Source organism: Mucor velutinosus (assembly GCF_035048745.1).
Source record: "Mucor velutinosus strain NIH1002 chromosome Unknown tig00000165, whole genome shotgun sequence".
Taxonomy (NCBI): Eukaryota; Fungi; Mucoromycota; class Mucoromycetes; order Mucorales; family Mucoraceae; genus Mucor; species Mucor velutinosus.
Genome location: NW_027041913.1, coordinates 2220196 through 2243464, shown reverse-complemented (window position 1 = coordinate 2243464; position 23269 = coordinate 2220196). Strand labels below are relative to the sequence as shown.

The 23269-nt window shown below is 40.1% G+C and overlaps 5 protein-coding genes across 5 annotated transcripts; 4 read left to right on the top strand and 1 right to left on the bottom strand.

Moving 5' to 3' along the window:
* Window positions 1–3477: 3477 nt before the first annotated feature.
* On the top strand, window positions 3478–5065 carry ATC70_003711 (uncharacterized protein; the record flags this gene model as incomplete). Its single annotated transcript, XM_064823066.1, has 7 exons — window positions 3478–3533; window positions 3589–3683; window positions 3743–3843; window positions 3900–3975; window positions 4041–4087; window positions 4141–4382; window positions 4435–5065. The coding sequence occupies 7 exons, from the start codon at window positions 3478–3480 to the stop codon at window positions 5063–5065; spliced, it is 1248 nt and encodes a 415-aa protein (XP_064679666.1).
* Window positions 5066–5505: 440 nt separating this feature from the next.
* ATC70_003710 (uncharacterized protein) lies at window positions 5506–11100 on the top strand (the record flags this gene model as incomplete). Its single annotated transcript, XM_064823065.1, has 9 exons — window positions 5506–5547; window positions 5603–5810; window positions 5868–6304; window positions 6370–6654; window positions 6772–6969; window positions 7038–7748; window positions 7818–10769; window positions 10827–10899; window positions 10958–11100. The coding sequence occupies 9 exons, from the start codon at window positions 5506–5508 to the stop codon at window positions 11098–11100; spliced, it is 5049 nt and encodes a 1682-aa protein (XP_064679665.1).
* A 302-nt stretch (window positions 11101–11402) lies between these two features.
* ATC70_003709 (uncharacterized protein) lies at window positions 11403–12123 on the top strand (the record flags this gene model as incomplete). Its single annotated transcript, XM_064823064.1, has 2 exons — window positions 11403–11760; window positions 11825–12123. The coding sequence occupies 2 exons, from the start codon at window positions 11403–11405 to the stop codon at window positions 12121–12123; spliced, it is 657 nt and encodes a 218-aa protein (XP_064679664.1).
* Window positions 12124–13188: 1065 nt separating this feature from the next.
* ATC70_003708 (uncharacterized protein) lies at window positions 13189–14609 on the bottom strand (the record flags this gene model as incomplete). The annotated part of the gene is made up of 5 exons (XM_064823063.1): window positions 13189–13738; window positions 13806–14002; window positions 14070–14283; window positions 14348–14421; window positions 14502–14609. The coding sequence occupies 5 exons, from the start codon at window positions 14607–14609 to the stop codon at window positions 13189–13191; spliced, it is 1143 nt and encodes a 380-aa protein (XP_064679663.1).
* A 7751-nt stretch (window positions 14610–22360) lies between these two features.
* ATC70_003707 (uncharacterized protein) lies at window positions 22361–23125 on the top strand (the record flags this gene model as incomplete). The annotated part of the gene is made up of 1 exon (XM_064823062.1): window positions 22361–23125. The coding sequence occupies one exon, from the start codon at window positions 22361–22363 to the stop codon at window positions 23123–23125; it is 765 nt and encodes a 254-aa protein (XP_064679662.1).
* Window positions 23126–23269: the final 144 nt, after the last annotated feature.

The following is a 23269-nucleotide window of genomic DNA, read 5'->3' as shown; positions in this document are numbered from 1 at the left end:
TGGGTCGAGAGAAACATTTTGATTTAATACATACCATAGAAAAAGCCTTCATTTTCGAGGTGAAAAACGCGATCGTTTGAAATTCGATGAAAACCATGAGGCATCCCTCATGCTTTTTGGTCGATTTTTGACCATGTTTTTCTGGTCCTCAAAAAGTTGAGTAAAAGTATCAGGAAGTAAGTGCTAGGCGAGAACAATTGTTTGGTGCTATTCTGGCGGTCTAAAACGGATTCAAACGCGAGAAACGCGGCTCAAATGCACTCAGCTTTTGTTGCATCAGGGATACTAAGGAATAAAAGGGGAAATACCAGTATGCTGCTTACCCGTATATAAAGTAGCCACGTATATATAGGTGCAGAGCATCACATAAAAGTCAGATCCACAGATAATATAAAGAATTTTCATGTGTAAGTGGAGGGTCAAAATGAAAGTAACTGTATTTTGATAAGATACGCAAGGACAATCGGTAACGCGAGCTGCCGATACGCAGATTGATTCTCACCGAAGCGAAGCAAAGGTAGAGAACCATCCGAAGCATAAACTTTCATATGATTAGTAAGTTTATATCAATTAGCAATCGAGGTTCTTCTAAACATTTTAGCTACATCAACTTTGCGATATTAGCCAAAGGCCGACGGCAGCTGGAGCAGTTTGAACGTAGGTTGGTTACCACTGAAACGAAGTGTAGGTCAGGAAACCATCCAAAGAGTTGAAAGGCTCGTATCCATTATAAACCTACTATGTATAGCACTGATGGCTGATCTTGTAAAATTAATGCATGATATGGATGGATTGAGAACCTATTTCATCTATTAAGAGGACATTTGAAGACAATGGATGTGTGTTAGCCTCGGGCTATTTGTCTGAAATAGCGGCATCAATTGGCATGTCTTGATCCGGCTGAAGAAAAAAAAGCTCTTGGGGACAACATATCTAGATTGCCAACCCTATTATTCATTATTATCTTCCATCATAGTAGATATCAAGTACTGGTTATTAATTAAATGCAAGTCTTAAAAACCAACGATTCAGTAACATGCAATGTTGGTACGCGTCCATTGTACTGGAAAGGGAAACAATATTGTTAGTATACGCAGCCTATCGCTAGAACTCATTTTAAGATATACCAGCTCATCATAACAGTATGCATTCCAGCATTGACAAACCCCTAGAGAGCAAAAGCTGGTGTTACACCATTGTCTGTGACAGATGCTGCTTGAGGAATACTTCAGAGTGCTCAATTTTCAAAAGGGAGGCAACATAGACTAATGGCATCAAAGCCGAAACAAGAAAACACGCCATGTTAAGCACTCAAAGACGAGTTCTGAAGGAATAATGCGCTCGATATCAAACAAAAAGACATCAAGAATAATATACTGACCAAGAGTAGATGGAGGCAAATATTAGACATAGGCAGCACTACTCAAACGAGAGAATTGATCGATGCTTGCGCCAAACCAGTGCAATCAATGCAATGCTTATAGCAAGATATTTTACAACAAGCGGGCCCTGAACAGACACATTTTTGTCATTCATAAGATGAATAATGATTCAATACTCTAATCAAACAGTAAAAAGCCAGACATTAACAATTCAAACAATTACTGCAGAGTTTGCAACAAATCTTATGCTAACTCTCAAAACCCCGTGAAATCCATCTACAAAGGACCTGCAACTGTCAATTTAAGTCTTCTGCAATGCTTTACGCCTATATCGATAGAATCAAATTGTTTAATGGCCCATAGCATACTCGTATTGCATTTTACTACTCAAAAGTATACAAAACACAGCGAAATCTAGATGAATCTGAGCCGTGTTTTTTCGCGTTTGAATCCGTTTTAGACCGCCAGAATAGCACCAAACAATTGTTCTCGCCTAGCACTTACTTCCTGATACTTTTACTCAACTTTTTGAGGACCAGAAAAACATGGCCAAAAATCGACCAAAAAGCATGAGGGATGCCTCATGGTTTTCATCGAATTTCAAACGATCGCGTTTTTCACCTCGAAAATGAAGACTTTTACTACGGTATGTATTAAATCAAAATGTTTCTCTCGATCCAAAGCAACATCTGAAACCACTTTTATCAGGTGTTCATATGCAAAATTTCGATATTTTGACCAAAAACCTCATTTCATATTTTATAAAATTGCTCAGTAAGTTTAGTCAAAACATTCATTTTATTTGGTACCATTGGGAGCGCCTTGAAAAGCACTCCAAGAATGTATTAGGACGCATTGTATAATAATTACAATTTATATAGTCGAATACTACAAAATAGAATGAAGAAGTCGACAAAAGACGAGATTTGGCCAATCTTGAAGAGAAAAAAATAACTGAGCTTGAATAAGGTTTTGGCTGGTGAAACTGACTGGCAAACTCAATGCCCTTTTCATAAGGCAATACAGTAATAGATGCCCTTGAAGCGTATGGAAAGTAGGTGTCAAGCCATAGCACTATCGACCATTATGCTGTTTTCTTGCATTCTATGTTTAATAACGTTAGTCTGGACATTGACGATGCATGGGCTGCATAACATGTCTGCAGTAAATAGGGAAATCTCAGAGGCTTCGGGTCGTCGTTCAAAGAAAACGTTGTTGACAGCATTGAGCAGAGGAAAGATGGTGAAAATAAAAGCGGCTTTTGTTGATTGATTGTAAAATCATTAATCATATATATGAGCCCTGCCTGACAGATGCCTGGATATTCAGTTTCCGTACGAGGGTTGTAAAAGTGTCTAGGGACTGAACCATTTATTATAATATGATGATGTGCCTGCCACCAAGTTTAAATTGGCTGTGGCCTATTCAAATCAAATATGGTGACTGGAATAGTCAGGTCGTGGGAAATACAGGCCTAATTTGACATGTCTGTTAGGTTGTGGTGACAGACACAGTGTGTACCTGAAAATGCAAGAAAAAGGTAGGCACACACTACAAATGACAGCCCCTCTATGACTCAAGGCAAAGGCCCAGGGTGCCATTGATGGCACATTATCAAGATTGGCTGCCATCATCATCAGCACTCCATCTTTAAAGTTCGATATCCGCCGATCATTTCTCTTTCTGTCCAGCATTTACGCTTTGTCATTTGCATTTTTAAATTAGCCATGAATTTGTAAACAACCCCCTTGTCAGTAGAGCATGTCACCACGGCTACTTTTTTCTCTTGTGCCTTGAATAGGTAGACTGGATACAGTATCGATATGAGTAATATAAATCCCTTTTGTATCGTAGCCTCTATATACATATGGCATCTCGCGGAGACCTAATGCAGATTGCATTATTCGATGCAACACTTGAAAATATGGAGAACCAGAGGTTTGTAATATGACCGGTGTTACAATAGTTCGAACAACAAACCATCACAGCATGTGAAAAATTCACATCAATTTTTGGAATATAACTGTATTTTCGTTTTCTCTCTCTCTCTCTCTCTTTCTTGTTCTTCTCTTTTAAATTTCAATTCAAACACGCCATGTTGAGATCTGCTACCCGTTCCATCAACTTGATTTCTCGTTCTATTCCCAAGAGGTAATCGTTCTATGTGTGTTGTTGCATATCAGGGCACTAAATTGTAGATTTGTAGAACTTTCACTCAATCAGCCATTGCTCGTAATGCTGCTGGTCTTCCTACCTCTCTCCAAGCCTTCACCGAAGAAGAGTTGATGCTCAAGGATGCTGGTGTGTATTTCAAGTGATATGAATGTGTAGGATGTCCTGGCTAAAACAGTCTTTGTTAGTCTCCAGATTCGCCCAAGAGGTTGTTAAGCCCAAGGTGTCTGAAATGGACGAAACTGAGAAGCTCGATGCCACTGTCTTGAAGGGCCTTTTTGACCAAGGTGTAAGTAGAATGTATAGGATGTTTCAAGGAGCCGATATTGATCAAAATCCACATAGCTTATGGGTATTGAGACTGATGCTGACTATGATGGTGCCAACTGCTCGTTCACCTCTGCCATCATCACTATTGAAGGTGAGCTTGAACATGATCCATATGTTTATCCCTAGAAAAAACCGACACATAACTCGATTTAACAGAACTCGCCAAGGTGGATCCCTCCATCAGTGTTATCTGTGATGTTCAAGTATGCTGATATCATTCAAAAGGAGCGCATGGTATTAACGTTTAAATTAACAGAACACTTTGGTTGGTACTCTTGTTCGCAAGTATGGTAATGCCGATGTCAAGAAGCGATTCCTCCCCAAGTTGGCCACCGAATCTGTTGGTTGTTTCTGTTTATCTGAAGCAGGCTCTGGTTCTGATGCTTTTGCTCTTCAAACTCGTGCTGTTGAAAAGGACGATCATTATGTTATCAGCGGTTCCAAGATGTGGATCACCAACTCTGGCGAAGCTGATATTTTCTTGGTCTTTGCCAACGTGTAAGTGGTGGATAACAAGCATTTGGATAGAGCACTTACATAGCTACAACAGAGATCCCTCCAAGGGTTATAAGGGTATTACCTGCTTTATTGTTGAGAAGGAGATGGGTGTTCAAGTCGCCAAGAAGGAGAGCAAGTTGGGTATCCGTGCTTCATCCACATGTGTCCTGAACTTTGACGAGATTGTCGTCCCCAAGGAGAACATTCTCGGTGAAGTCGGTAAGGGTTACAAGTACGCTATTGAAATCTTGAACGAAGGCCGTATCGGTATTGCTGCTCAAATGATTGGTACTGCTCAAGGTGCCTTTGACATTGCCTTGCCTTATCTCTTCCAAAGAAAGCAATTTGGTCAATTCATTGGTGATTTCCAAGCCATGCAACATCAATATGCACAAATTGCCACTGAAATCGAAGCTGCCAGACTCTTGACTTACAATGCTGCTCGTATGAAGGAAGAAGGCAAGAGCTTCATTAAGGAAGCTGCCATGGCTAAATTATACGCATCCCAAGTGGCTGAACATGCTGCCTCCAAAGCTATTGAATGGTGTGGTGGCGTTGGTTTCACTCGTGAATTGGGTGTTGAAAAGTTCTACAGAGACGCCAAGATTGGTGCCATTTACGAAGGTACTAGCAACATCCAACTTCAAACGATTGCCAAGTTGGTTTCCTCTGCATACAAATAGATCTCTCTTAATAAAATGACATGTATTACTATCTTTTCAACGTGGCTTTGATAAACAGCACATACAATGCTTACTATATTAAGATGTAGGCCACTTTTGCTTGTTTGTATCACTGCAACATTGGGTCTCCGTATTCATGAGATGACGTGCCAGCTCACCAAGCAAGCGATTTTCGTTATAAATTTCAAAGCAAGAGAGTGAGAGAAGAGCCCTTTTTCTTTTTCCATTTTCCATCTTTCTTCCTCTTTCCTCTGTACACACACAAAAAGTCGTGTTTTTTTTCTCTTTGAACTGTTTGTTTGTTTATAGTATCGAATCTGTAGAAAAAAACACTGTTTTTTGAAAGAACAAGGACGAAAATACTAGATTGTAACTATCCTGTACATGCCGTTTGCGTGTCCTTGTACCAGTGCTTACATTTCGGGTTAATTTAGAATACAATGAGTGAACAATTACCTATCAGATTTCAAGAGCATGCTCAAGTAAGTCTCAGCTGCTTTGACCTGCTGAAGCGATGGAAATAACCACTCTATTTAGTTGCAAAACCTTGGCGTAAATGCTGCTAGCATTGGCTTCAACAACTTGACCATGGAGTCGGATAGATTTATTTGCGTCCGCGAGTCTGTGAACAACAACAACCAGGTTGTTATCATTGATTTAGCCAACAATAATGAAATCACCCGCCGTCCCAGTGGAGCAGACTCTGTTATCATGCATCCCAAAGTCAAGGTCATGGCCCTTAAATGTAGGTTTCTAGTGTGTGGTGTCAATCTGGATACTAATCATGTATAACATCACTCAGCCCAAAGAAACCTTCAAGTTTTTAACCTCGAGTTGAAGACCAAGATCAAGTCTCACATGATGTCTGAGGATGTTGTGTTCTGGAAGTGGTTGGATCTCAAGACAATCGGTCTTGTCACAGAGAGAAACGTCTACCGTTGGTCTATCGAGGGAGAATCAGCTCCCCAAAAGATTTTTGAAAGGCATGCCAGTTTATCAGATTCTCAAATTATCAACCTGCGTGCTTCAGCCGACGAGAAATGGTACGTCCTTGTGGGTATCGCTCCCAGAGAAGGCCGTGTTGGTGGTTATATGCAACTCTACTCCAAGGAGCGTGGTGTCAGTCAGCCTATTGAAGGCCATGCTGCTGCTTTTGCTGAAATCACCTTGGAAGGCGCTGCCCATCCTACCAAGCTCTTTACATTTGCTGTGCGTTCTCCTTCCAACCTCAGCGCAAAGGTAATCTCTTACAAGAACGTGTTACACCATTCAACCCAACTAATTTATTGCAATTACAACTACAGCTTCAAATCATCGAAGTGGATCATGTCGACGGAAACCCTCCATTCCAAAAGAAGGCTGTGGAGGTCTTCTTCCCTGCCGACTCTGCCACTGATTTCCCTGTAGCCATGCAAATCAGCCATAAGTACGGTGTCATCTTCTTGGTCACCAAGATGGGTTACATCCACCTCTACGATCTCGAGTCGGGCACTTGCATCTACATGAACAGAATCAGCAGTGATACCATCTTTGTTACCGCCGAGTATGATCCTACCTCTGGTATCATTGGCGTCAACAAGAAGGGTCAGGTAAGTCCATCTCGAGAGAGAGAGAGAGAGAGAGAGAGAGAGAGAGAGAGAGAGAGAGAGAGAGAGAGAGAGAGGAAGGAGAGGTGGGGGAATTCGTGAAATAACACTGTTTCTTAGGTGCTCTCTGTTTCTCTTGATGAAAACAACATCATTCCCTACATTATCAACACGTTAAACAACCAAGAATTAGCCCTCAAGCTTGCTTCTCGCGGTGGTCTTTCTGGTGCTGATGATTTATACATTCACCGTTTCCAAACCCTATTCAACAGCCACAACTTTACTGAAGCTGCCAAGGTTGCTGCTAATTCTCCCAGAGTAAGTAGAGATATAAGCCAAGTGAGACACAGCCTGTTTGATTGACACACACATACGCACTATGGTAGGGTATTCTTCGTACCACCGAGACGATTGAAAAGTTTAGACAGATTCCTGCTGCTCCCAACTCACTTCCACCCATTTTACAATACTTTGGCACTCTGCTCGAAAAGGGCGTCCTCAACAAATACGAATCTCTCGAGCTTGCCAAGCCCATCCTCACTCAAAATCGTAAGCCCCTTTTGGAGAAATGGTTAAAGGAAGACAAGCTACAGTGCAGCGAAGAGCTTGGTGATTTGGTCAAGCAATACGACTCTCTTTTGGCCTTGTCTGTCTACTTGCGTGCTGAAGTCCCCAACAAGGTTGTACTCTGTATGGCCGAGAACCGTCAATACGACAAGATTTTAGCCTATGCCAAGACAGTGGGTTACTCTCCTGATTATGCTTCCTTGCTCTACAACATTGCTCGCACTGAACCCGAGAGGGCTGCTGAATTCGCCACGTCGCTCATGAATGACGAGAACGGCCCCTTGATTGAGCCCGAGAAGGTGGTCGATGTGTTCCAATCTCAAAACATGATCCAGCAAGCTACTGCTTTCCTTTTGGACTATTTGAAGAACAACAGAGAAGAGGACGCAGCTCTCCAAACACGTGTCTTGGAAATGAACTTGGTGCATGCCCCTCAAGTTGCGGATGCCATTTTGGGTACTGGCATGCTTACTCACTACGATAAGGTAGTTGTTGGTAATTTGTGTGAAAAGGCTGGTTTATATCAACGTGTAAGTATCCAAGCGTATGTGTGTGTGTGTGGGTTGATAAAGTGAGGATATTAAACCAGTGATGTATAGGCCCTCGAACACTACACCGATATCCATGACATCAAACGTATTATTCCCTTCACCCATCAAATGAACGCCGAATGGCTTGTCAATTACTTTGGCAACCTCTCTGTTGACCAAACCTTGGATTGCTTGAAGGAAATGCTCAGCAACAACCTCCGCCAAAACCTTCAAATTGTCGTTCAAATCGCCATCAAGTACTCTGAACAGCTCCAACCCCACAACCTGATTGAGCTCTTTGAGTCTTTCAAATCCAATGAAGGCCTCTACTACTACTTGGGCTCCATTGTCAATGTTAGCCAAGATGGCTTGGTCCACTACAAGTACATTCAAGCTGCTTGTCGCACTGGCAATGTCCGTGAAGCTGAACGCATCTGTCGTGAAAGCACCTACTACGATCCTGAGAAGGTCAAGAACTTTTTGAAAGAAGCCAAGTTGAGCGATCAACTCCCTCTTATCATTGTCTGCGACCGTTTCAACTTTGTCCATGACCTGGTTCTCTATCTCTACCATAACAACTTGCAAAACTTTATTGAAACCTACGTTCAAAAGGTCAATCCCTCTCGCACCCCTGAAGTCATTGGTGGTCTCTTGGATGTCGGCTGTGATGAAGACACCATCAAGAACTTGCTTCTGTCTGTGCAAGGTGATGTGCCCGTCGATAAGCTCTGTGAGGAAGTTGAGCAGAGAAACCGTCTCAAGTTGCTCTTGCCCTGGTTGAACATGCGTGTTACTGCTGGTAGCACTGATCCTGAAGTCTACAACGCTTTGGCCAAGATCTACATTGACACCAACAACAACCCCGAGCCTTTCCTCAAGGAGAACGAGTTTTACAACCCTCGTGTCATTGGTAAATACTGTGAAAAGAGAGACCCTTACTTGGCCTACATTTGTTACGAGAAGGGTCAATGCGACTATGAATTGATTCACATCACCACCGAAAACTCCATGTTCAAGCATCAAGCCCGTTACCTCGTCCATCGTCGTGACCAAGCTCTTTGGGGCACTGTCTTGGTAGAAAGCAACGAACATCGCCGTGAATTGATTGACCAAATTGTGGCCACTGCTCTTCCCGAGTGCACTGATCCTGATGATGTCTCTAGCACTGTCAAGGCCTTCATGTCTGCCAACTTGCCCAACGAATTGATTGAACTTTTGGAAAAGATTGTGTTGGAGAACAGTGCCTTTAACGATAACAAGACTTTACAAAACTTGTTGATCTTTACTGCTGTCAAGGCTGACCCCTCTCGTGTCATGGACTACATTAACCGTCTCGACAACTTTGACGCTTCTGATGTTGCCGAGGTCTGTATTGGTGAAAACTTGTTTGAAGAAGCCTTTGTCATCTACAAGAAGCACAATGTCGATGCCAATGCCATTGATGTCCTGATCGAGAAGATTGGTGATCTTGACCGTGCCTACGAGTTTGCTGAACGCGCTGATAAGCCTGAAGTCTGGAGCAAGCTGGCCAAGGCTCAATTGGAGCAAATGCAAGTCAAGGAAGCCATTGATTCCTACATCCGTGCTGGTGATATGTCCAACTACATGGAGGTCACTCGCAATGCTTCTATGGATAACAAGTACGAAGACTTGGTTCGCTACTTGCAAATGGCTCGCAAGCAATCCCGTGAGCCCTTCATTGAGACCGAGCTGTTGTACGCCTTTGCAAAGACAGATCGTTTAGCTGATATGGAAGACTTTTTGGCTAGTCCCAACATTGCTCAGATTCAAGAAGTCGGTGATCGCTGTTTCCGTGCTGGCATGTATGAGGCTGCCAAGATCTTGTATACTAGCATCTCCAACCATGCTTCATTGGCTCAAACCTTGGTTCACTTGAAGGATTATCAAGGTGCTGTGGACTGTGCTCGCAAGGCCAACTCTACCAAGGTCTGGAAGGAAGTCAATGCTGAATGTATCCAACAACGTGAGTTCCGTTTGGCTCAAATCTGTGGTCTCCACATTGTGGTTCATGCTGAGGAGTTGGACGAACTTGTCAAGACTTATGAAAAGAACGGTTTCTTTGAAGAGATCATCAAGCTCTTGGAAGCTGGTTTGGGCTTAGAAAGAGCTCATATGGGTATGTTTACTGAGCTTGCCATCCTCTACTCCAAGTACGCTCCCGATATGATGATGGAACATCTCAAGCTCTACGTCTCTCGTATCAATATGCCCAAGGTCATTCGTGCCTGTGCTGATGTCCATTTATGGCGTGAACTTGTCTTTTTGTATGTCAACTATGACGAGTTTGATAACGCTGTTACTGCCATGATGGAACACTCTGTGGATTCTTGGGAGCACAGCGCCTTCAAGGAAATCATTGTCAAGGTCTCCAACATTGAGCTCTACTACAAGGCACTCAAATTCTACCTTGCTGAACAACCCTTGTTATTGAACGACTTGCTCTCTGTTATGGTGCCTCGCATCAAGCACACTCGTGTTGTTCAAATCTTTGAAAAGTCTGACAACATTCCTCTGATCAAGCAATACCTGATCTCTGTCCAAGATACCAACAACAAGGATGTCAACACTGCTTTGAACGAGCTTTACATTGAAGAAGAAGACTTTGAGGCTTTGCGTGATTCCATTGACCATCATGACAACATTGATCCTGTTGACCTTGCCAAGCGCTTGGAAAAGCACGACTTACTCGAATTCCGTCGTATTGCTGCACACCTTTACAAGAGAAACAGAAGATGGAGACAATCCATTGCTCTTTCCAAGGAAGACCGTCTCTTCAAGGACGCCATGGAGACAGCTGCTGAATCCAAGGATCGTGAAGTGGCTGAGGAACTTTTGCAATACTTTATCGAAGTCGGTAAGCGTGAATGCTTTGCCGCTATGCTCTACACATGTTATGATTTGATGAGACCCGATGTCGTGATGGAGTTGTCATGGAGACATGGTTTGAATGATTTTGCTATGCCCTATATGATTAATACTATGAAGGAACAATTCACCAAGGTAAGAGAAACGGCACAGCATCTGACCCGAACTGGTTACTCACCACCATGTGTATAGATCTCCACATTGGACAAGGAAATGAACGAGCTTAAGGAAAAGGTCGCCAAGCAAGAGTCTAATAACGAAAATGGTAAGGACTCACTTGTGTTTGTTATGATGCGATGACTAACGTCATGTTCATTCTATAGCACCTACTGTTCCAATGGGTTCTGCAATGGGCAATCCTCTCATGTTGACAGCTCCCGGTAGCGGTATGATGTCTCAACAATCTCCAATGATGACTGGTGCATCTTTCTCCCCTTCTCCTAACAACCAATTTGGTGGTTTCTAAAGCGTATCATTTTTTGACGTATAAAAAAAATACAGAAGCCTCTAAAACTACTCATCTATCCTCTTTATTCTTTCTCTCACCTCAACTTGATTCAGTTTTTTTTTTTTTTATAATAAAATAATTCTCTAAACATTGTGTAAAACAACTACATGTGATACGGAGTCTCATTGTATGCTTTTGTGTAAGCCAATTTTTGGGATGGACACTAGGTAAAAGCCCTATAAAAAGAGGTTTAAAATTTTAATTTCAAGAAACATTCGGTTTCTTTTTTTTTTCTTCTTCATTTGTTTCATCTATACAACATGATCGCTCGCACAAGCTTAAAGACATTGTACAATCGAAAGACAATTGGCAAGCTTGCCAAATTACCAACATGTGATCTAAAGCACCAGAAAAGAGACTCATCCTCTTCATCCTACAATGACAATAGCAAAGACAACAAAGATAAAAAACAACAAATGACAAAATCAACGACACAAAAGAAGGGCCGTGCTCCAGATATACCCTCCTTTATGCCTGTCGTCAACATTCCTGTCGCAGAATTAGCTCACAACGCCTTTTATTCATTGCATCGACCTTTGCTGGGTCTCTCAACACCTCGTCCTTTCTTAGCGGGTGGCATGGTTGGACAAATTAAGAAGGAAGAAGATAACAACGAGTGTAAGTGAAGCGATTCAGTAGTCATGTAGGCGCATACAGGTCGTTCTAATTTTTATGACATTAGCCGAAGAAGCTCTATTACAATACATGATGAGCCTCCGACCCTTTGAGCCCCCAGGTTTGGATACCATGAAAGAAGAACAAGAGAAATGCTCAACAACGACATTGACTGTCGAGGTAGATCCATCTTACTTTTTAAATCATAACAACAACCATGATGAAATTGCTGATTATTTGACTGCAATGCAAGAAAAGCTGGATCTCCTGTACGACGAAAGAACTAGAAAACTTGCCAACACCAATGTATTGAAAAAGAAGACGAGACGTCTAAGAAAGCGCAAGGGCTTTTTCGAAAAAAACTAATGCCGTTTGTTTGCACATATATACAATCTATATAATACCACATCCCCCATTTGCCGCTCTGTAATATATATATATATTTTTTTTTAGTTTATGCCTCTTGGTTTGAAAATAAAAATCATACGATTTTTGACATGTCATGTTGTGTCCTCTCTTTTCTGTAGATTGCCATTTTTAGGTAAACATCGTCCTGGTTCTGGATGCTGCTATACATGGAAGAAGAAGGGTGTGTTCTCAACAGTGAATATATGCTTTACGTTGATGGAATGTTCGAATCTGAAGCTTGTGGTTTGCAATGGCATGACTCTGACGAACCTTTACATATGCATAGACAATAATTCTCGTCACACGGATCGATATTGCGCCTAATGTGAATACTAGCATTACCACAGGAATGTCGCAATCCACAGTGTGCGCAATTTGAGAGTATCATGGGGCACATTGTTGGCAAACTCTTACAAATCTGCATCTCCATCCAGCTCGGAGCAGCAATAAAAGAGTTTGATTGTTTCAAATAGATCTATACAAACTCGCCCTGCACCGAGATGATGATCAGTGTTGGAGTTTGGTATGCAAGTGCTTTGCTTTTGATGATTTGCAGTAACAGTTGATCCACCAATGAAGAATATACATTACCAAATCTCTGATGCCACGACAACTCACAATATCAGTCCTCTGGTAAACTTATTAGAAGACCTGCTCCTATCAGATGTTGCTTCACTATCTAATCATTAAAGTGTGGACAATTGGTGATTCGAAACATCCAACAACAGGAGCATAAATCAGTCAAATTCATGCGGATTATTCAGCAATCGTGTACCTGGAGTACAACGTCGTGTCTGCTTTCTAAATAAAAAGGGTTGGCCATGGTCACCAATGTATTCAAGTAACATTAATGATTGATTCACGCCTTCCCAATGACATTTCAGTGCACAACAAGTACGCAGCATGTATACTCTAATACTGCCCCTCCAAGCGATATATCAACAGTGCTACAGCTATGATGACCTTTTTGTATAGTTTAGTATTTATTTATTTTTACAACATCTACAAGTATCTATTACACATTTATTTTTTGGCAGCATCAGTAGCAGCAGTAGCAGCCTTGGCGCCATCCTTATTCTTCAAATCTTTCACAGCATCTTGTGCATCATGTGCAGCATCAACACCGTCTTCCTTCTTCAACTCCTTGACGGCATCTTGTGCCTTGTGTGCAGCCTTAGCACCGTCCTTTTCCTTCAATTCCAGAACTGCGTCTTGAGCTTGATGTGCAGCCTCAACACCATCTGATTCCTTTAATTGAACAACAGCTTCTTGCGCTTCTTTGGCAGCCTCAACGCCTTCCTTCTCCTTGTCAGCAGCTGCCTTCTTTTTGCTGGCAGATTTTCTATTTCTGCTAGACTTCTTGGGCTTGGGCTCTTGCTCACCGTCGGATACAGCAGCAGGTTGGGCCTTGGCTTTCTTGGCTTTGGGCTTTCTTTCAGTGTTCTTTTCAGAAGTAGCTGCAGAAATGTGAAGAACACGTCCATCGATTTCCACTTCACCAAATTCCTTCAAGACTTTGTTCATTTCATCAACTGTCTTTAATTCAACGAAACCATAACCCTTGGAACCACCACTAGCATAGATCAGATAACATATTAGAATCATGGTTATGTAAACAACAATAGCAACAAACAACTTACTTTCTCTTGATGGCTACAAGAGTAGACTCGACTTGGTAAGCTTTGAACAACTCGCTCAAACCATCGACCTTGAGATCAAGGGGGAGGTTGGCTACAAAGACTGTTGTTTTTGGCTTGGGCTCTGCAGGTACTTCTTTAGAAGTTTCAACAGATGAAATGGGGTCAACGGATCCTTCTGAAGGGGTACCCTCATCAACCTTCATAAGATAAAAAAAATCGTGAGACTTGATGTTCACAACTCGAGACAACGAGAATCCTTACTACCTTACGCGACTTTTTGCTGTTTCTCTTCTTCTTCTTCTTTTCGCCAGCAGGTTTGGGCTCTCTAGGTTTAGCCAACTGAACACTGATTTCGCGACCATCTAACTCTTTCTTGTCGAGATTTGCAATAGCCTTTTCAGCTTCGGCTGCAGTACCGTAGCCAACAAAGCCATAGCCTCGAGGTCTACGGCCTTGCTTGCTGATAATGGTTTCTAATCTATATGTATGTGGGTCACATAAATAAGTTTTGTACTACTTGATGGAGGAGTTTCTTTACTTACACTTTGCCTACTTGACTGAAGAATGCTTCAAGAGATTCATCAGTGGTAGAAAAGCTCAAGTTACCAACGAAAACCTTTGTTTGTTGAGGATAAGCTTTCATTGCCCCATTTCTCTTTCTATCCTTCGTCTTTCTCGACGTGTGTTGAAACTTACCTTGAATAACTCCTCCTCGGAAGCAGCAGGTGAAATGGTGGGAGAAGCGTCAGGCTTCTTCTCAGTAGTAGTAGTAGTAGGAGTAGTAGCTGTAGGGGATGAAGACATGTCTATATGGTTATTTCTGTACAAAGTGCTTAGCTCGGGCGATGATTTTTGCTGCTGTTTGTTTACTAACCAAAGTGAATAAGGGGTGAAAGAAGAGAAAGAAACTCGTGGAAAGGAAATGTGCCCTTTTTGTGTCATGATTTCAAAAAAATTCATGCTGATGATGTCTCATAATATTTGCTGACACGTCATTTGAACGTGGAAAGAGCGATGATTTGAAATGCAGGACCTATGGCAGTGCTTTTACGTGTTCTTGCTACAAATCCACTTCTATGTTTCCCAAATGCTTGTTGTTAGTTTAGCTTGAGAGCAGAGATGGTATCCAAACATTAAGACAAATGGAGTATATATCTTATTTTACAGGGATTCTGGATTTACTAGAAGAATCGTCTTGAATCACGTTGACAATGTGCCGCAGTTTTGTACTCTCTCCATGAAGAGGGGTTTGGATATCTTGTCAACTTGAGATTCAGATTTGTATGCTATTTTAGGTTGTGGGCTTTGCAAGCTAAAATGCTTTTGACTGACAGCAAAGTCTAGCTTCAAATATAATTATAGACAACTTTGAAAGGGGAATCGTTACAGTAACAGATCGTATTTTCTAACAACAGAGCTGTCAATTCATCTAAATGTATGTTAGCACACTGTATATGGTTGTTCTGCTTTGTGCAATGAGATCTTTTCAGTCAAAGTAGCGATGCTACTACCAATGGATGGGCTTTTTTTTATTTAGTATCAAAGAGTTCTTGAACCACGTTCTTGTTAAAGTATCACACTATTATAATCAAAAACATCCAACGCAATGCCCTGATCAATTATTGTCGTAAATCGTATGTTGATATCCACAGTTGAGATGGCAATTCTGTATTCTGATAATTGTGGGCTCATGATACATCTGTCGTTGCGATAATGATTTCTCATCCTATTCTTAAATGCACAAAACTCGCTTCTCAGCTTTTTATTATCACCTGAGAGAATCCTAAAGCAGCCACTACACTGTGAATCTGGATCTCTTGCGATGTCCCACGTTTGTATCAATGAAATCAATCAATAAATGAGCCGACACCATGACTATATCATCTCTCACTTCTCAAACGTATGCCCAACACAGCGAAATCTAGATGAATTTGAGTCGCTTTTTCTCGTGCTAGAAGACGATTTAGACCACGGGAGTACACATGCGAAAGCTCAACGGAGATCCAATTTCTATTGTTCTTAATGAGGATCCAAGAGTTTCCTAAACCTATCGAACTTAAAATTACTTGATTCTTGATAGTAACCGTCCCTTCAAACTTATATAAAACTTGTGAAGAATTTAAAGGAAAATACAATGATATCTACTTCAAGTGTTTGCTGTACATTGTTCAACTGATATTTGATGAGATAAACTTTGCACTTTTTTCACTGTTTTCTAAAAATTTGTCAGTATCTGTCATCAAAACATTTTGCTAAGCATTACTAAACATTGTAGACCAAAATATTTCCTATCGAATGAGCTATTGCTTGAAGCTCTGGCATGACTCTATCATGAAATATTGATAATATTGTCCTGACCAAAAAATCGTCATCAGATATTTTGCTTGCTCTCACAGGCAGATTTTGAAGAGAAATCGATGGTTTTGCATGTTGCCCTTTTTTGACCATATCTCGACAAACAATGACCGGATTCGCACAAAACAAAGACCGTTCGATAGGTCTATGTTATATCTATTATAATGTAAAGGTTTTAAATACCAGATGTACGTTCGCTTCATAAATTTGCTCAATACCATGTATTTTATGAGCGACAAGCAGGGGATATTCAATTTATTTGTATATTTATCTATAATAATCATACAATCGTGTAGAGAATTGAAAAAGAAACAGAAGCTATTAAGCTTGAACCTCTCGTTTGTTTAGGATATAGATCATCTCTGAGAGGCAGATGTATTATACGTTGTATATTACATAAAAGGATCTGAGAATGAGCAGAGATGCGTAGTAGAAGTGGGAGGTCTTTATTCAAGCAGCACAAATGAACATGAGTGGTGCCATCAAATGGCTAATCTATATCCTGGTTCCTAGAGAGTGGTAGCCTATGGCCTTTCGTCCCTGGAAGTGGGTTTCAATTCCGACAAATGTTCTTCCGTCAAATCTATTAGGAAGAACATTCTACCCTGGATCATCTTTGTTGTTTATCCTTGACTGGTAGTCCATGAGCTCTTACGCAGCACACCCTCGTTAACGAGTTCAAGGCTTATACTGTTTAGCACAAAGAATAAAAGGATTATTATTTGTAGCGTGTTAAAAATGTTTGATATCATAAAAACAAGAAAAGACTTATTTGAATAAGATCAGACACAAAAACTAAAGATTTATTGATGAAGACAAGAGTTATTCTATTTATACTAAGTTCTGAATGCCAAAGTAGAAATTTAACTTGTTCAACGCTTATCACATCTGGTGAACCTCAGCATTTAGATAGCTGAGATGCACTTCAATTATCATAGCTTGTCCATGTTGTTGCACAACGCAGACATATCTACCCATCAAGAATACCTTAATCTTTATAGACAGTTGTAGCCATTCTGGCACAATAACGCTATTACTCGTAGCCGCTCGTAGTTAACAAGCTTCTATATGAAGCTCATTACTCAAAACTTGTTAAAATACGCAGCACTCCTGTGACATTTTGCCGAAAAATCTTAATAAAGGAAGGTATAACCAAGTTTTCACTAACTACAGCGTTTGCCAACATGTGATCCATTAGTCTAATACTTTTAATCACTTGCAGTTACAACGGCTTTCAATAGTAGCTTTTATACATATGTTTTTGTTCAAAATCGTCTGATTTATCAAGGACCAAATGTGAGTTAAATCAGCATAAAAAGTATCGTTTATTATAATGGATATATCGTGGGTATTTATAATAATGGCTTACAGGTGATAGGAACTAATGGGTAGGGCCCCATTAGATCTAGTTGTATGTGAGTAATAGATGTAACCATGCTATATGTTATGTTTCAATGGTAATTTTGCTATAAGGTATGTTTCATGGCTGTCATCTTGTGTACTTAAGGTACGATTATCCATCAATCTATTTCTAAATGCAGATATTGTAATTCTGGTAGATCATCGTCTACTTTCGAAATCATCTGTATATCATCAACAACCCACCATCCAATCTAAGACCCAATTACCCTAGTGTTTTTATTGCAATATTTTTCTATAAAGACATCATGATGCTATTGTAAGAGCTCTCGCATCAATAATATTTCAAAACGGGAAATACTTTTGTACGTCCAGAGTCTTGGATTTGAGATGATAAAAGATAGCAGATTATGGTGATGTATATTGCATTCTTGGTGGGGCATTTGGTACTACTGAGAGAGCCCTGTATCCAGTGTACTGCTGCAGTAGTAGCGGTACAACATATTTTATAATCTTCCATACATAAAAGATTTACAAAAACATTCTTCACAGAAAATTGTTTAATGGATGATTAATTCTATCATTGCACCTTATATTACATATGAAAAAGAATGATTTAAATTGTATCTATTTAGATACCCTTTTATTATTACAAGTACAAAATCATATTAAATGCTAGATCAATAGGAAATCAACTAGTTGTAGGCCTTCGTTGCTTCGACCTCTCAGCCAATCAAATCGCTTGGAAACTCCGCTGACCTAAAAAAATTTTTGCGAGGGTTTCCCCCCTGTTTTGATGTGAGGCAAAATTTTAAGCTCCGCCATATAGTAATATAGCTGTTACTATCATCAAATTTCCCCCAGGTGCTAGAGCATGCCTTACTTACACCACCTAGCTTTAAATTCAGGCGTTGAGACCCTCAATCATCACTAAAGTAAGTAGAGATAACCAAGTGGAGGCGGCCTATCTACCTCCTAGTCTCGGATAGAGTCTTGTTGAGCTTCAGGGATAGGCACATCCACACAACGTAAAAAAATATGCCTCAAAGAAACATAATCAAAGGAACAAATGAACATAATACTATAAGAGTATAGTAGCATGTAAGCAAAAAAAAAAAGAGAAACTCACACGAAGCGAGTCAAAGAAAAGCATAACAAACACAACATCAAAGATGTTTAAAAAAAACTCGTTGTTGTTGCAATAAAATTGCATACATGAGCAACGCGCATGGTAGTAATAGTCGGATGTAAAGCAACATGGCACAAATACGCACAACTGCAAAAGCAACAGTGACATTATAAGTTTGCATCACAACATAGTGACTAAGGTTGTTTCATGTAAAGCTACAGAGGAAACACTACCAAGAAAAGAAAGAAAAAGAAGAAAGCGCAACAAGGCAAACATCATGAATGCATTATCACGAGAAAGGAAGCAATAATACAAGCGTCCAAAGAAGTTTTATATCATTGCGACCAGAAGAAAGAAGATACCACTTACCACAGCCACAGATAAACCAGAAGAGGACACGAAATCACCGGAGACAGACCAAAGAACGAAGAGCATGCACCAAATACAGCAGACCAGGAAAGACCAGATTAGCAGCAGCAGCAGCAGCAGCAGCAATACCAGCATCATAGAAAAACTATAGAACGAACGTTATCAGCAAAGAACAGACAAAGACCAAAGTAGTTACTGCTTATCACCACCAGAGATAGACCAGAGAACAAGCATACTACAACAAATAGAGTAGACTAGGAAATACCGAATTAGCAGCAGCAGCGGCAGCAACACCAGCACCATAGAAGAACCAAAGAACGAACAACACCAGAGACCAGACAAAGACCGAAGAAGCAGGCAGAAGAGATGGCAGAGAATTAATGGCAGCAGCACTCACTCAAGCAAGCAAAAAATACTAAAACCTAATAAACAAACTCAATTAGTGTTAATTTTACGCCTTTCAGTGCACGTTATCAAATGGTACCTAATATATTCCACTTCAAAGAAACAGTATCAAGTTTTTCCAACAGTACAAGACAGAGTTATCAGAAGCTAGAGTATTATTTTCAATCAAAAGGGATCCAAAACCAACATGGTTTGATCCTAAACGCGTTTTGCAAAAAGGGTAAAAAAAATGGAGGCATGGAAAAATGGGACGGCGCCCTATCCGACGTCACGACCAGTAGAGTTAGTCTCAGCCTTGTACCGTAGCAGCCATAATTGCGGCAATTTAATCTGACATTGTGCAGTGGTATATTCGTGTTCAAACTTGACTTGATCTCACACCCTTTAAACGTTTTTGCTAAATTTGACTAAGAAAGTTGTCGTCGCTATACTTTACCCACTAATGCGTTTATAAACAGTCAATAAAGGCGCATCAAACGATGCTGGTTACATTCAGCTTTCAGACCGAAAATAATGAGTAATTTGCAAAAATTTGAAAACAGGTTTTCTGTAAATATGTCAAAATCTAACATAAATAAGTCTTTTGGAAATTCTTTCCAGTGTTGCATTTCGTCTTTACGATCAATTTGATCTGATATGTATCATAAAAAAAGTCTTCATTATCAGAGTGAAAAACGAGATTGTTTGATTTTCAAGAAATTTTCCTTGCTAATACTCATGAAAAAACGACGATTTTCATGGATTTGCAAAGGCCCAAAAAAATTTGAGATAAAGCATTAGGAAGTAAAGTGTGGTTAAGAAGAGTAATTTAGCGCTATTCCAAGAGCCTAGGACACTTTGTGGCATGAGTTATTCGTGTTTGAAACTGTTTGGATCTGAACAGAATTTGACCTAAAATGAAGGTGTAGTGGGTTGCGTTGCCAGAAGAGTAAGTAAATTACACTTCTCTCTGATGAATCAAATGTTCTACATTGCATGGAACTCAATTTCCAAGTAATAGGCGCTTTTATTATTCTAATTCCAAGGCTCAGATCTTGCTTTTTGAAATAATGCACGATTATAGTAATTTTGACACTGGAGCGTCAATAATATTACCCAAATTTGAAGTTAATGTCTTGGTCAAATTGAATAAGATGCTCATCAGGTTAGCAGGATGCTTTTGATGGTCGTTCACAACAGAGATATCATATCTAGCAGTAAAACTAGACTTAAAATCTATTCACAATGTTGGATGCTCATAATTATTACGGAGAAATGGCTAATACCGAACACGCTGAGTGAGTGTCAGCACAATTGGGGATTCAACAACGCAACTTTATATCAAACTTGAACGAGTAGATATCCATGATATGTACAATTCTTATGATACAAGGAACGACATCCACGGACTGTATAAAAATTGGATCTGAATGGTTTCACGGAGCTACAATGCCGAAAAGGCAAAATATCCAAAATCAATCGCTCACACGCTATTTTTTTGCTACAGTAGTGGTGCATGTAAGTTTTCTGTTATGCTTCAACATTAGTCAATATACGCCCTGGATTTATTTTATAGGCTTGAGCACAGTATTACGAGCGCTTCTGCGTTGTCCTTATTGAAGAAAGATGTATTTTTGTCATGGCAAACTCCATTTTTGAAAAGAAAGAATCGCAGTAGGTATCCTAACGTGGTCTCATTTTGTAGAGCAAACACAACATGGGAGAGACAACATTTAATAATTAATAGAAAAGAAGCTTGGTTGAATTGGCAGTTGTACAAAAGATAATAGTGTCGAAACCTCAATGAAGTGAACTAGACTAGATTCCCATCATAAACAAAACCCGAAATAAATGTCATCTCAACCAAACCATGCTACCATCAGCAGATAGGCATGCATAATAATAGTATTAGTGTGGAATACATCCACTATGATCTGCATTCCGACAGTTCATCCAGTTACTAGATTTAGATATAAACTGTATGTACGCTGGATTAGATGTACGATATCGATTTATACTATTAGAAGATATGGACTTCAGATACGCTAGTACTATAAGATTCATACTATATAAGATATAGGCTATAGATGGCACCACGGACATGGATGGCACTATAGACTTATACTTGTATTCCGACATTGACTACGGATGTTTACCATATCTGGATAGGCACCAAGATTAATGCAATATGAGCTTGTTGCTTCAGATGTGCACTTCATGATCCACGCTATAAGACACATGCTTATATCCGTGATACTAGCTACAGATACTTTATGTACTACAGACTTGTACTACTGTAGGGGGAAAAACTGTCCCGTTCGTTCAAATAATCTTGACTTTTACCCAGTATATTGCCAAAACTCAGAAAACAAAGCTACCCCATACTGCGTTCGATAGAACAGCCTATAGGGATTACAGCAACATAAAAACCTTATGGCTGGACTATATTCTAATCCCAGTATAACCAGCTAAAGTGAGACGTGGCAAAATTGTTAGGTGGGTAATTCTAGATGATATAAAATGGTTGATATCTTTACTTCCAATAGACGTATTGAAGAAATCTAAAAAACTACCCGCGGTATGCTCAGGATATTTAATATCCCAGGAGCACTCTAAAAGTATAAAAGAAGCTAGTTTCATCATGTTTTTTCTTTATTTCTTTGCTTTCTTATTTTTTTTCAAAACTTTCATTTTGCCTGCTCGTTTAACGCAAGATTTGCGCAACATTCTCCAATCTTTGCTCCAACATGGTCTTTCGCTCTCAAAGATAAAGAATTTGTATCCAGGAGTGGGTAACTCTACTCTTACAAGGCTCAGAAAACTATATTGCCCTGACCCAGCTAGACCTCTTGGCGGAAGACCGAAAAAACTTGGTGCTAAAACTATGTCCCTAGTGCCAAGAGGACTTTGATCAGGTGCTTTAGATAATCCCTGAGCAGCACAAGAAAGTTTAACATTGATGGGTTATGATATGTCAATTAATGGCATCCGCAAGTCATTGAGACGGAATGGACTTAAACCTCGTAGAAAAGTAAAGACAAATTTTGTTAGCAAGACAAACAAGCGGCTTCGATTGGCGTGGGCTAAAAAGCATAGGCATCTTACTATTGCTGATTGGCGTCGTTGGATGTTTTCGGATGAAACAAGATTAAACCTTTGGGGCTCAGATGGTAATTCTTTTTACTGGACGAATGGTGGCCGAATCATGCAGTCGTATCAAGTCAAGTCTCAGTTGCAGGGAAATGACGGTGGGGTCATGTTCTGGAGTTGCATAACAGCGGAGGGGCCTGGTTATGGTACTACCATTATTGAAGACGCAATAAACTCGGGCTTGTATGTCGATATTTCGAAGACATCATTGAACGACACTCTTGAGCATTTTGGGAAGACACCATCTGATGTGCGATTTCAACAAGACAGAGCAACACCGCATACATCGGGCATTACTAAACAATGGTTCACCGACAATGGGTTTAACCTAGACGAAATTATGGATTGGACACCCCAAAGTCCCGATCTTAATCCCATTGAACATGTCTGGCATCTCCTAAAGCTTCGTCTTAATAAGTATCCCACTAGGCCCTCTACAAAAGAAGAATTAGAGCGGCGTATTAACATTCAGTGGTACAAAATAACAGAAAAAGAGTGCCAGAAATATATCGATAGTATGCCTGCCCGAATCAAGGCTGTCATCAAGAGCAAAAGTGGTTCAACTCACTATTAATGATTTTATAATAAAATGTACCTTTTTCTATATTTATTTTTTAACCAATAAAATCATTGGATTTTAGTTTTTGAAAAAGTTATAACTATGTATAGATAGCACTACTTTCTCTCATTCAAACGATATATATTTCGACTTTGTATA